General features: G+C 44.1%; 1 protein-coding gene across 6 annotated transcripts in view; it reads right to left on the bottom strand.

The window, feature by feature from the left end:
* Positions 1-15,259, bottom strand: part of LOC105687648 (homeobox protein homothorax) — a 303,587-nt gene that overhangs the window by 191,678 nt on the left and 96,650 nt on the right. For all 6 annotated transcript variants that reach the window (XR_007278162.1, XR_007278161.1, XM_048654505.1 and 3 more), the window contains exon 7: positions 14,840-14,969. Coding sequence is in view for 4 of the 6 variants with exons in the window: in XM_048654505.1 (XP_048510462.1) it covers positions 14,840-14,969 (130 nt within the window). In the remaining 2 variants the exon portion in view is untranslated. The remainder of the gene's footprint in view (positions 1-14,839; positions 14,970-15,259) is intronic.

The following is a 15,259-nucleotide window of genomic DNA, read 5'->3' as shown; positions in this document are numbered from 1 at the left end:
GTACATACACTTTTCCATCGAACGTGTAAAAGTAGGTAGGTACACCGGAGGGTTGGATGAAAAAAAAAAAAAAAAAAAGAATTCGAAAAATGGAAAGAGAGAATAGAATCATCGGGATCGAAAAGCGAGAATACGAATTCCGAGCTATCTGTCTCTCTACTTTTTTTCCTTCCATCCGGGGCCCTCGACCGGTTCAATGGTCCCAATCAGGCCCACTGATCTGGCGTGTCCTCAGCCCCTGATCGATCGAACGAGATTCTCTCTACCCCCGAATACCCTACGGTTATTATCACGTGTAGTTTGGTAGTTTTGTGATCCCCACATATTTTCCTCTACCCCCCCTCCCCCCCCCCCAATAAAAGCTCGGGCCCGGTACTCTCGATATTACCGACACGAGAATCGTCTCCGACCACACGGCCTACGGTTGCACGCTTTTTCCCCCCCGTTTGTTTTCTCTCACGTTCAGAGATGGTTAACCGGTCGGAATCAGAAAGAAAGAGAGTGAAAAAAAAAAAATTACCACTGACAAAAATCCACTCGAACGACGCTTCAAATGACGCAACAACAAACAATGGTCATAATACCTTATCCCGCGTACGGGGATACTCTCAACGGACCGTACTCGTGGGGTGGGTCGGGGAAATCTGATTGCATTATTTGCGACTAAATAAACAAGACTTCGTGTCAATTGTGAGGTTTATAATGCAAACAGGGCAAGATGTCGAGAGGACATTGTCAACGATCTTGTCATTTAGACAGCGAGAAGGCATGTCTGGGTACCCCTCGTGGGGGGAAAAAAAAAGAAAAAATAAAGAAAGGAAGCGGATTTCAAACTTTTTCGAATGAAAAAAATCAAACGTTAATCTCCAACCAACTCTACTCACGATTCGATCTTCCGTCGTGTAACGAGGGGTCGAAACAGTGTTCGAAAAATATACCGTCGAAACTCACCTAAAACAAAGAAAAATCGAAAGAACACACGGTTAGAAATACGTATACGCGAGTGGATACAGTACATTCGATGATTTACGGTATTGTGGGAAGAGATAGTAAAAACGGTTTATTGAAACTGTTGTGCGACTCGGTGGTAAAAGAGACGACGTTTAAGTGGCGATTTTGTAGAGCGGGAAATCGTTGTCGCCGTAAAGCCAACGCGATATTACCGAAGCAACAGATATTCCGACACAATGGATATAAGCTTGGTGTTCCGTAGCTGCTACGGAGGGTTGAAAACTCCGTCGCCACAGTTCGTATAGTTTTCAACGGGTATATACGTATGTGCATATATATATTTATACGTATATATTTTTTCGTTTTTTTTTTTTTTTTCTGCTCTCTTCCCTTCCCTGGCCTCTCCTTTTTCAACCCCTCGCTACGGGAGCGAGAGAAATGGAATCGTTTCGGCCCTGTTGTTGACGCCGCTGCAGGCCGGGCAGGCAGACAGGCAGCGAGAGCGGGAACGGCGGCCTAGGCCGGAGGGACGCGTTTTGTATATTTGCTACGCAAGCCGACCACAAAATCAGGGATGAATGCAAAAATGACACAATGCGAGAGCAACGGTACTCCGATGCAGTTGCGTCCCCTCTTCCTTGTCTCTCTCTTCAACCCCCATCCATTCATCCATTCATCGACGATATAAAAAAAAGAAAAAAAAAAAAAAAAGGGAAGAAGAAAGGAGAAATCAAAAAAGAAAACGCGAAAATAAAAAATAAAATAAAACCGAAACTGAAATACCGAACGAAAAAGAAAGAAAGAAAGAAAAAAAAAAAAATGACAGGTCGTTTTAAAGAGCGCGCTGATGCGTGCAACGAATGAAACGTCGGCAACATCGGGGTAAAAAGTTAGAGAGCAAAAAGAAAAAGAAAAAAAAACAAAACGGTGAAAGAAAAAAAAAATATACCTATCCCTCCCGTTCTCCTTTCGTTTCGATTGTATTGCAGATTTTCCTAAACTATGCGGGGCGGGGAACTACGATGTAGGTACTACGGGACGCATGAATTGAAGAGGGATGACGCGCGTGTGACGGATTGGTACAGCGCGTGTCAAAAGTCATCGGGAGGGTAAGAACGACGCTGGCGAACGACGAGAAAAATGTTATTCTTTTCGTTCGAATGAATTCGAAGAGAACTCAAAAAAAGTCGGTTACTTCGATTCGCAATAACGTATACATATACATGAAGCAACGTATCTGTAACGATCGTAGAAACGATTAGAATACGTTTATTTTTTTGTTTTTCAAAACGATTACATCTCAATTGGAATAATCTCGCGTTCAATATCGCCGATTGTAGTTGAATGGGAAAGCTACAAGTGCGAGGTAAGTAGGACAAATATATATACTTTATCTGGACATCTGGTAGTCCCCGAAAAAAATAGGAACAAGAAAAAAAAAAAAAAAAAACGCACAAATTAATGAAAAATAATTTTCAACCAGTCGCGAGTCCTCGTACCGACGAGACACGAGTGCCCATCATTGTCGTAATGGATCGGTATATTTTGATCGATGAACGGATTACCGATAATCTACGTATAAATAAATATATTGCTCAGTCGTTGGTTAGCAGCTAGAGAGGGCTATAGACACGACGCATTGCGCATCGGACGTCACAAGAATGATCTATCATTGTCCCACCGGGTCTATACCGTCTGTACTGGATAATACAAACTTTACAACAACACGAAAATCAACAAAAACATGGTCGCAACAGGAAAAAAGAGGGAAAGTTCAGCGGACAAAAATTATTGCAAAAGCGACGAACGACGTGAAACCAAGAAAAAAAGAATACGTATACATATGTATAAATGAACTGAGATGAAGGAAGATTTGGCAATGTGTATGTAATGTATAACGGTGCGTGCGACGGTATTCTTCGAGCGTCGAGGCGACGGGCGTCCCCTGGTCTGCGTTTAGCTATTCGGCGTCGTCCCCACGTTTTCAATCATACACATCGCTGGGTTTCATTATTACCGAATTTAGAGCCGTTTCGTCTCCTCATCTCCCTCGATTTCGTGTTCTCCTTTCCCTTGCAAAGTCAGTCACAGTCCTCCGAGTCACGAGAAACTGGTGCCGAGCCACCCGAAAACCCATCGTATAACCAACTTCCCCGGTAATAAGTTTTTCGTAATCGATAGGCCGACGCGACGCTACGCTACGCCACGCTCTCGATATCGACTGCGACTTTCGGCGTTTGAAAATAAATTAACTGAATTCAACCCGGGACCGTCTCTCCCTGCACCGTAGCGCTGTGGGTATACACATATACCACGTAATCTAAATCCCTTTTCTCGGTCAGCCGCTCTACCGGTCGGATGAAAAACGAAAAAAGAAAGAATCCCTTACGGTACAAAATCCCGAGCGAGTCACATTTGTTAGACTTAAACTTACTCTCATTGAATTATGAGTATTGTGGCTCTAGGTGAGACTGTAGCTACAACACCAACGCTTCGGATCCGGAGAGCCAGCAGCTGCGCTACGGCTCGAAAGACGTGGACAAAAGAAGGACCGTCTCAAGGATGACCCGAGGACTGAATGAAGCGTAATGAAGGCGATACGTTGCCAGAACGAAAGGGTCAAGCGGGTTTTCTTGTCTCACAAAAACGCACTTGCGTTAAAAAAAAAAAAAAAAAAAAAGCAGGCTCATATGATTTCTCAAAAGGAAGAAAAATATTTGCAAAATTCGCCCCGAACAAGTTGAACGATTGACCGGAAAACGAAATTAGAAATGATGAAATTTTATGGTTGAAAAATCTCAGATTTTGAATCGCGGTATTTGTCGATCGATCGATTCTGCCGAGTGTTGCGTGTCGCGCGCGGTAGCTCTGATCGTATAGCGGCAATAAAAACATGCGTGCATAATTTGTAATTGCAGTCGACCGGTTGTAAGAATTTTTACACGAAGGCATCGAGTGACGTAAGCCTCGTCGATAACGCGGCGCCTGAAATTTGAAGAAATTTTTTTCTCCGGTTCAAATTTCTCTTCGGCAAAGACGAAAGTAAACGTCAACTTACAACGGAGACCCGAGTTCAGTTGGCTGTCAAATAGGGGGAAGCAAGTCAACCGGCGTTTTACGGTGCACTTGGCGGTTTTCCGAAAATCCCCTCTTTTGCATGAAAAAGAAGCGCTCAACCCAAGAATCTTTCACGAGTAACTCCGTTCTATCCGAGAAAAGTCAAAGTTTAATTTTCATCTTTTTTCTCCTCCTCCGAATGAAATAGCGGAAAGAAGTTCATCTCCTTCATTTTTTTTTTTTATCCCCGGTAGACGAAAAAAGCCGGAATTTTTAAAACGAAAATAAATTTTATTACGGCGATAAGTTTCGGGTTGACCACCGCTCCCCGGGTATTGCCACAAAGTATAAAGATGCAGGACGCCTCAGAGTCGAGGTTAGCAATGCCGGTTTTCAGAGTCCCTCCGCAGTCGTTTGGTGTTTTGTCTGTGCGCGTGGGAGGACCGATGTACACGTGCACGCGTGAGTTTAGCTGCGGTTATTTTAACAACGTGGTAACCTCTTTGTAGACCACATGCTTGTAAACCAAGAATGAAGTCTGCTCAGAAGCGAAACGAACCAAGAAACGAAAAAAGTCAAGAGAGAGAGAGAGAGAGAGAGAGAGGAAAACGAGTGAGAGAGAGAGAAAAAAAAAGTAGTGGAACATTAAAAGATGGAAAAACATATCCTCCCGCTCTTCCCGCAGCTCTTATTCCGAAACCCTGCGTAAACTAGAACCGACTCTGACTCCCTTTTCATCTTCGCTTCAATATTTCAGGCTTGGATGTTGAAAAACAAAAAAAAAAAAAAAACAAATAAAAATGGAGAAGGTGTACGAAAATATTTTCCGATCAACGATTGAAATAAAACTCAGTGACCCGCGCGATTCGCGAGTATTTCAAAGTCGCCGACCCTCGTCCGTGAGGACTTGTGATTTTTCTGGCGACCGAAAAAAGGTTTCCCGAATCGCGGGGTCTTAACCCACCGGTGAAGAAAGGCCCCGCGGTCGTCGGTAATCCTTACAGCGTCCTTCGAGATATCGGCGCGAAATGGACGTCGGAAATCATCCGACGTCGCGTTCTCTGTTCCGACGATAAGGCGCGCAAGACTTAAGTAAGCTACTTAGGTCAGTCGTATTTTTCTGTTCCCGCAGCTCTTACTCTTCCCATGCCGTATAGGTGCTGCTGAGTCATAATCTATATTTAGACCGGCCCGAGGATGCAAAAATATTCATTCCTGTCCCGTTGTCATATTATACAAGGTTCTCGCATGCTGCAAGGGGCAAGTTTACGTCTCGCCGAGAGTCGAGTTTGTTATTTTATTTATCCTTTTCTTTTCTCGATTTTATTTTTCCCCTTTTTTCAATGATTTCGGATCGAGCGCGCTCCGCCTGACTCCGGTCCGACGACGTGACGATGAAAAAAAGAGGGATGAAAACGGAGGGGAGAGAGAGAGCGGGACGGAAAAAAGAAGGGAAAATATGGGGAGGTCTCTCGTCGCGGGAAAGTTTCATCAACACCGCGCGACTCAAACTCGTTCCAAGTGCCCCGAAGGTGAACTTCGACCGACAAGTTTCAGGACTCCTCGTTTATTCCGGACGACTGAGTTTCCTTCCTTCTTTCCCTCCGTCGCGGCACAGCCGACGCCAAACTGTGCCACCAGACGACCCCTGCGCTGCAGACTACGTTCTCCATCTTTTACCATCGGCGTCGTTTCGCTCAATTTTATTCCCAAAGTTTAAGCCTTGACGGGGGGGTGGGTAGGTCGCGGTGCGGTGCGGTCCCCGCATAGGGTGTGTATAAGAGCAACGGAAAAAGAAACGGAAAATCTGACGTACGAGGGAAGCAAAAATTCGCTATTTGTCAATTTATAATGACGAACGAACGGACGAACGTTTTTTACGAGGGAAATAAAGCGCGGAAGTGAAACGCGCCGAATAAAAAAAAAAAAAAAAAAAACCCAACTCGTACGAGGCGACTTTTTCAACACGTACGGCGAGAACCGAGTCAAACGTACACGTGCGCTGCGCTAATCTTGAGATTAAGTTTCCATTAACTCGCGACCGGAACAACGGCGAGCCCACGGGTACACGAGTAGAGAAACAAAGTTTAAGTCTTTTAGCTTTTCCGCACCGATTCACCGTTCGGAATTCGTCCGTACCGCGACCCCCCCCAAGAGAAGACGACTTCTGCACCGTCTCCGCAGCTTTCATCACCGAATTTTTCGAAGGGCGGGGGGGGGCCCTCTCGCCGCCCTTATACGTATTCTCGGTACACCGCCGTCGAACCGGCACCCCTTTTCTCGCGGCCGGAGCGGATAGGTACCCACGTATTTCTACCCCTCGGTTTATCTATCCTCCCATCTCCGCGCATTCCTTTGGGTATTACACACACCGCCGGGGCGCCCTAAAATTCGTCCCGTCTTACCGCGTCCTCTTTTCTCCAGGCTTCTCGAGGGTACGGGGGTCTGCGTACGGACGGGAGAGAAGGAAAGCGGGGAAACGAGTAGTGCTCCAGTCGGTGCGGACCGACTCCCGCTTCTTCTTCCTTCTCCGGACTCACTCGTTGAAATCCCAACGCGGCCCGTGAACAGCGCAAACCCATTACGGATTCATCGCGCGCCATTAGCTAATTCCACCCCCTCCCCCCCTCGCCCCGGAGTTCTTTCGAGAATACTGCTCGCCCTTTCGCCCCCTGAATTTTCCTCTCTTTCTCTCACTCTCTCTCCGTAAACCCGGATACTATTTAAGAAACTGTGTCTCATTGTTAACCATCTCGTCTTCTGCCATTAAAAACTGAAATACCGGAAACCACGAGCCATAACGTTTAATATGCTCATAGTTACTTGGACATTTTTATTTTATTTATTTTCTTTTTCTTTTATTCCGTGAGCGATAGCTGACCTGCCCCACCGTTACAAAGTAGCTACGGCGTCGAAAGCTCCGAACTTTCACCGTCCCAGACAAAACAAATCGTAAAAACGTAAGCGTCATTTACGATAAAAAGAATCTTAAAATTCCAGCATAACTCGAAGTTTCTACATGCACTCGAGATGGATGAAAAATTTTATCGGTTATACCTCGACGATCGATGAGGCGAGTCGAATACGTACCGGTACAACGGAAAACATGAACCAAACCGTCTTCGGAGTAAATTTAACCACCACCACCACCCCTTTCCCCCCCAATAAGAAATCGAATTTAAATAGTCCGGTTGTATTAAACTCGAGAGATTTCTTTTCGATTTTTAATTCACCGTACGTAATATCCCGCACCGCGAGGTAACGAGGTGGTTAAAGAAATCTTAAGAAAATTTCTGAATATTTATATATGGAATACAGGCGGTGGTAATTACCTGGACAACTACCTCAGTCGACAGATGGCCTGGTCAATGAGCAAAAAATATTTTCTTACGTATCCGCAACGTGTCTTCGTTGTACGTTGCTCCTCCGAGCAAAACAACGGCCTATGCGAGTCCGAAGTCATGAGGTTTCGCCGCGGATATTTCGTTTGATTTTCGGTTTTGTTTCTGTTTTTTTTTTTTTCTCTTTAGCCCAATATGAATAAATCATAAATAACAGATAAAATAATGGAAAAACATGGTTCGTTAGGTGGGAAAGTATGACCGCTCGTTAGTAAATTCTCCCGATAAAATTTAGGAATGCGAATACATACCGGTCGTATGTAATATAATAAAGAATCGCGGTTATATTACCGGGAGAACGATTAATGTAGACGATAAATTAATTAACGAACTTAATGATGGATGAATTCGCGATCGGAATCTGATATTAGAATCAGAATTAAACGACCGCAGGTATAGTTACAGCGGAGCGTCGATATTCGAGTGATTCGGTCTGGATATACACACATTGGAAACCGTAGCGAAGATTTATCTCGAGCAAGTGTCGGTCGCTCTTCGATTATCGCTGATCAACTCTGGTAAATTATTAACACTATTCAACGAGTGATTTTTTTTCTCTCTAACCGTTGACAGATAAAATTCAACCACCACTTCGCGCGGCGCAATTCCAAGATCAACGTACTTTGAAAATTTTATGTATAAATAATTCTATTATATCATGTGTACGCTACGCAAATAGTTTATCTCCGTTGGTTCGATATGAAAGCAAAAAAAAAAAAAAAGAAAAAGAGAAAAAAAAAAAAAAAAAAAAAACGGTTTCACGTATCTTGAAAAGTTCGAACTTTTCTCCGCGACTGCGGTGTAGTTCAGCTTTCTCGCTGATCTCTCTACCGTTTCCAAGAAGATAATCAAAGAGGATGCACCGCGTCCGTACGTACGCGTATTTACGCATCGCGACGCGACGGTACAAAAATCACAAACATTCTCGATACAATTTCTCTCTCTTTTCGACGTGTGGTACGGGTATGCACGTACGTACATAGGCGAACCAACCCACACCGACCAGGGTGAAGCCGAGTCAAGTTTAGGTTATCGGATGGGCTCGAAACAGCTGTCCAACAGTGGCACTCAACCGACGTTTTCGAGCCCCACCACTTCGTCCTCGGTCGTAATAAATTAATTACGGATTATCGTTATCGTTATTAATATTGCTTTTCTTCATCCGTTTCTGAGCAGCGACGCTTACACATGTGTAAAGGATTTTTATTCGAAGGGGGTGTTTCTTCCGCACCGTTGTATATACGCGCGCGTGTGCGCGTGTGTGCGTGTGTGGGTTAAAACTGTGTACTAATAAGTGGCGTGGTAGTTAATAACACGTTAAGGAGTGCGTGCTCGTTTACATTATATTCATAACTATCATCGTCGTTGCTCATTAGTCATTTTGTTGTAATATACGTCACGTATGGAAGCAGCGACTCTTTGAGTTAACTGTCCGTTTGTTATTACTTGGATTGACAAGTGGCCGCGGGTCACTAGTTAATGTGACTGATACAACTGTCGCCCTGGTCATTCGGATACCCTCGACTCGTCGTTCACTCTTCTTTTCCCCCGTCCGTATCACCCCCCCCCCCCCCCCCCCTCCCCCTCGCCTTTTCCTCCCCCTCGTATAATATCGTAAACCAAGTACAGCGTGTTAAATATATGTATACAACACGTATTATATTATGTACATATAAGTACGACATATTTCACGGCGCACACACGTCACTCCGATACGTTCTTTAATCCAAATATTTTCAAGCGCCTCAAGTTCTCCTCGAGTCTCGTCACATCTGTCGTTCCTTATCTTTTTATTGGTCCCTATTAAAATTCAATTTCTCGATAATTCTCTCGTGTGTATCGCGTGTCCGCTTACTCGACACATTCAGACGTCCAAGTTATGCGGAGAAAAATGTTGCGTTTCGAATATATATGTTGTGAATGGAAAAAAATCAGGTGAACGAATGATGTCTTTTTTTTTTTATTTTTTCAACCGTAGCGGTAGATGTGCAAAGCACGTGGAATCGATGGTTTCAGGGCTAGCAGAGGGAGAAGTCCGGAGGCCCGAAATGGGATCGTATACGTATAGGAGAGAGAGAGAGAGAGAGAGAGAATATAACGCGAAACGGCGGGCGTAGATTGCCGCTAATATGCCCATCGATATAACAACTAGATTTGGCGATCGCCCGTAATTGCTAACATATTTCATGTAAGCGGCTTAATTGATTTTTCCAACGCGGCAAGCGATATTGATGGGTGCCTGGTTTTAAAAGCGGAATATAGGAAAATCCTCCGTACACTCTGACCACCCGTAATGCGCACGTAACACCACAAGTTCGTTGTACGATATAGGTGTGTACTTTTTATTGCCTATAGGGGCAACCTAATTCGTGCGTAACCGATTCGCCATGATTTTAATCTACACACCGCAGCATCGTCATGATCATCGGTAGTCGGTCGTCACGATCTCGGCGAGATTGCGGAGATGAAAATTGAAGGAGAAAGAATTTTTCTTCGTTTTTTTTTTTTTAAATCTCTGGAATAAGAAGGATATAGAGATGAAATGATTAGTTTCTTTCCCTTTTTTTCTTTTCTTGTTTTTTTTTTTTTTTTTTTTTTTTTTTTGACTACCGTGGGACGATGATGATGATGAAGATGAACGAGCGTGTATAAAATTCTGAGAAAATATCCGGCTACTCAGTTACGTTTTAATTATAATAATTTGAAGATATAAGCGTTAGATTTTATTACTCGGTTATATAATTAACATATTAATATACGGTGGATTGATCGCGTGATAAACGTCAATTCGATCGCGTCGATAAATATTAATTTTAATTACCGGTAACTTATATATATATATATATATATATATATGTAATAATGATAACATTAATAATATAATAACAGTGAGAATCGATATCGGAATTTCCTTGCAGTTTTACAATCAAACTTTGTTCATTCTTTTTTTGCATCTGCAACTGCTGTATTATACAATATATACGCACACCGTTTTATTCAACAATTATTCCTTTTGCCCGCGGTATTCTTGAAACGGAGAATTTTTATCATCACCCTTTCGCTCGACCGCCAATAGAAATCGTATCTCCGATCGTTGAAACACCCCACCCCCCCCCCCCCCCCCCCCCCCCCCCCCCCCCCCATGTTCCGTCATCGGTAAAATTAAAAGAGTATCGTCCATGGATTCTCCGGGCTGGAAGAATCTGGAGATTTAAGGAGGACGAAGAAAAAGTGCTAGACGCATGAATCCCTCATTATGCGTTGTACGGAGGCGAGAAGAGAAACTTGAAAAAAAAAGGAGAAGGAAGGAGAAAAAAAAAGTATACCGCGAGATAAGGTGCCGGGCACATAGTCGGCTAGCCTTGGTCGGATGAAAACGTCTGCTCGCTGCATCGAGGAACACAGAAAACACAAGAGTCAGCCTCATTACTTCTATCTTCGTTCTCCCCCGGGTTCCAGGAATGTTCGTGATCTTTGCTCCCGCTCCCCTTCCCCACCCCCTCCCCACCCCGAGTAACGGGATACCGGGGGAGGCGAGGGCGGAATGACCACAACGATCGCCGAGAGAGTGGAGAAATCGAATGATTGTCGGTATTTTTTTTTTTTTTGTGAAAATAATTCCGACGATCTTTCGCCGATTTTTTTCGCGATCGGTTACGATCCGATTGAAATTTCGTTACAATCGGGGGAACGAAGACCACGTCCGCTCGATTTCGCGACGGACGAATAATAATTTCACACGAGCTTTTCGGTGTAAGCTGCTAACCGCGTGCAGGGGGGACGAAGTTAACCGGTAAACGAGCGTAGATATTATCTGAACGTAAACAGTCGCGGCGTACTATTCAGCGCTAGCTACGTACGTAAGCTGGCCAGAAAATGTTGCAGAACTCGACCGCGGGGTTCGAGGAATCGAAATGGGCCCCGCACGGTTGCAGGGGTGCGGGAAACGAGCCGAACCGAGCTCCGCTGCGTCCGTACGTGTGGCGTAGAGTCAGGGGTGTTCTATTAATGGAAAATAAAAACGAGCTCCTAATGAAATGACTGGCAAATGGCTGGTTGGGCAGTGACAGCCAAAGTCCCGAGATACGATCGTACCTTGCGCATTAGGTAACTAAATAATAACCCCAAGGTGTTCCCCTCGACTCGCGTGCGCCCCGCCGCTACACCTAAATAAAATTACACACCATAAGCTATCCTACGTTTTCGCTTTTTATTTCGTCCAATTTTATTTTTTATTTTATCTTATTTTATTTCGTTCGCTTTTTTTCTTATTTATAACGGCGAACGCCGGTGCCCATTACTTTGGGTGTATACCCCGTTTAAAAGAATATATTAGACGAAATAAAGAGGAAACTTACGAAACAAATAATAATTTAATTTAATTTAAAATTAACGAGAGAATAGCATGTGCTAAGTTACGTTCGCGTTACGATACGTGTGCGTACGTGTGTGCGATGTACGTATTATATATATATATACGCCGCCGCGGCGACACCCGTCGTCTCGTGTAAACGCGCACAAATCATCAATTGATGTTAGCTTATAAAGCTTGATACAGAGGTTCTCAAATGACGATACCTACATATTATTATATTCTTGGCACGAAGTCCAATTTGTATTTTCTTTCTTCCCGTTGCTTCTTCTTTTACTTTATCTTCGCTCTTTCCCTCGATACAAACCGATAATCGCGTTACCATCCGTACACCACTTTTTCATGTTTCGTATATATAAATTGATCGATTTCTGTTTTATACGCCACGGTGTTATGATTCTCAATTATCAATAAATGATACACGTATTATACATTATTTTATTTCATTTTTTTTTTTAATCTTTTTTCATCTTTTTTTCTCCTTCGACACGAACAATCGTGTACGCTTTGTTTTACAAAAAATCGTTACGTAATATTAACAACCGCAATAACGGCGTTAACAATAATGATTCTCGTACGGCATCTAGCGATATGCTAAAATACTCCCCGCCGACATTACAATATGTGCGATAATGTACGGAATGAGGTCCAAACATTGACACGTCAATGAGTGAGGTAATAAACGTTTGTCAATTCGCTCCGCTCTTCGGATGATTCGAAATAATAAAAGTAGCCATAGTCCGTTGTTTATGTGACGAGAAAATTTTTATAACCCGAATTCTCGTTTCATCTCTTGCGTATCATAGACGCAATCGCCCCGTAACAGGCTACGCGTGTAAATTCGAGAGAAAAAATGGAATGAAAGAAAAAAAAAGAAAAAAAAAATTCACCCAACGGAACGATCGTATCGAGGTCATCCGTACACCGAAAATCGGGGTGACCGGGCGCGTGCTGTTGGATCGAAGGAAAAAAAAAAGGAAACTAATAAAAAGAAATATACGTTGCTCAAGAGACATCGGGCAACGTCGGGCAACACGGCTGCAGTTCGGATAGGAGGAAAACGGCGCGAAAATAACGTTAATCAAGACACGTTTATTTTAATCCATCGTTTCCCTCTGTTTGCCCCGCGAGCCGCCCTTCCCCCCCGGCCCCTTTTCACACCTCGCGAGAATTAATTGTCCGCGGATATTGCGAATATTAAACTTGGCGGTTTTCGTTCGCGTTATTTTTTACATATACATCGCAGCGAACGCGCGCGCGAGCGCGGCTCGTATCTCAAAGCTATTTATTTTCGTGATGTAATCGACGCCACCGCGATTGCCATTGATCAGCGCATAGTAGTCGCGTTTGATATCGCTCGTGTGTACGGGAGAGCGAGGAGAGGAGGAGTCTCGAATACGTTTTATTGTAAAATGTATATATATACAGATATATATATATATATAGACTCGTGTGCGCGCGAAATATTCAGGAGAAAAGGAAAGAAAGAAAAAAAAAAACAAAGGAGAGAAAGAAAATGATGCGAAAGAAATGAAAAAGAAAAAGGAAGAAGAAAAAGAAATTTAGGCTCTACATGGGCGTGCGGGAAAAGGTTTAATGAATCTTTATGACACGGTGTCGTGAACTTGCGTTCTTCGGAATGACTGAGTGATCCCCCATGCTCTTGTATATATATGTGTGTGTATGTATACGCGCGCGAGTGTGTAATCTACATTCGGTGATGTTGGATGATGTTTATATGTTCCCGTTCCCGTTGCATCGTCGCGGTTCGTATAGGTAAAGATACAACGCGATAGAGTGTGCAGCGAGTTACCTTCGTATACGCGCAATTACTTTCACTCTGATTCGTGTTATACGATTCATAATCACAATGGATCGTCAAAGCTTAATTACCGCGCACTTTAATGCGAAATTAGTTTAACGACGTAACGTGGGTAGTCGCACTTCCTGCGGTTACATAGTGTACCGGTAGGTACGACACGACCGAAGCGAACAGCAGCAGCAGCAGCAGCAGCAGCAGCTGTCGCGTCCGAGTCCTTCGTAAATTCGTGTCCACGGTGTAAATTCACCTGAGAATCGGGATCGGAAAAAAAAAGACCGCGATTCGATCGACGCGATTCCTCATATCTCTATCCTACGCACTTTGAATAAATGGAGGAATACGATTCAACGTCCCGCGGACAAACGAGTGGTATTTTTATTTCGGAGTCCCGCGACTCCTGCGGGAGGAATTGTTCGTTCCCATTTATTTTTTTGTTTCTCCCCGTTTTCACAACAAAGCCTACGCCATTGCGAGGACGGCTCGTTAGCTCGAGAACGTGTATATATGTATATAAGTGACCAGGGATCGGTTAGGAGGTGATTGTCCGTGGTCCGTGTTTGAAAATGTTTGAGGGGTGAACGAAGGCTCGCGGGGTCTTGGCCCGGGACTGATTGTCATCAACTAGTTTGATTGCTTGATATTATCATTAGCGGAGCCGCCCGTTCCTTCGAGACTTCCGCGCCGCGAATCGTTTTTTTCATTTTTCATTACGTATACATTTTCACTTCGCTCCTCTACCAACGGTTCGTTAAATTATTAAATTTTTCCTCCTCCTCCTCCTACTTTCGTTTCCTTTGTTTTTATCAATTTCGAACAATCGGCGAGGATTGAATGTCGGCGATTTACAAACTACACGGAACACGTGAATTTTCACCCCGATTCAAAACGAGCACGATTCCAACGAGACGGGGAATGTCCGAATGAAATTTCAGACGGACTCGCCGCGCATACAAATGCGGAAAGAAGTTTCCCCGAAGAGTCGAACGAGAAGGAGAGAAGAAAAAATATCATCTCGCGAACGATCGTTGCTCAGATTACATTCACCGAATACTCAACTGATGGAACACGCAACTGTCGTCGCGTACGTTCGTTGCGATCGGGCGAATCCAATGGAATCCGATTTCCTCCGATCTTCTTTTTTTCTCTTCGGTTTCGCCCGAAGACGAATAAATTTTACACCACTAGCAAACGCTAACGTCGGTATTGAAACGTATATTTTGAAATTTGTCGACTTACCGGGGTCAGAGGAATCCAGGCTTGTGGGCGCCTGTTGGCTGAGGGGTCCGGGAGTACCGCCGCTTCCGGGGCTGCGTGCGTCGTCATTTCCACCAGGTCCTGGATACGATAGCGACGAGGAGGGTGGCCTCTGCAATAAAGGGAGGAAAAACAGAACGATTAGTAACAACCTCCACAATTGCACGGGACGCCGATCGATGACGAACCATACACGAGGCTGCCTGCCTACCTACCTACCCACCCGCTTATACCGATATCAACGTACATTAAAATATTACAAGCTAAAAAAAACACGACGGATGAATCCAACGATAACGCGCGTACGCAGCTACGTCGGACGCGATGCAACCGCGACACCGTTCTGTGTACATTACAGCTGTAATTAACTAAAAAACGCCGAAATCACGCGAGTAGGGGATG

This window comes from Athalia rosae, chromosome 4, assembly GCF_917208135.1.
Source record: "Athalia rosae chromosome 4, iyAthRosa1.1, whole genome shotgun sequence".
Lineage (NCBI taxonomy): Eukaryota > Metazoa > Arthropoda > Insecta > Hymenoptera > Athaliidae > Athalia > Athalia rosae.
This window is presented reverse-complemented; position numbering and strand designations above follow the sequence as displayed.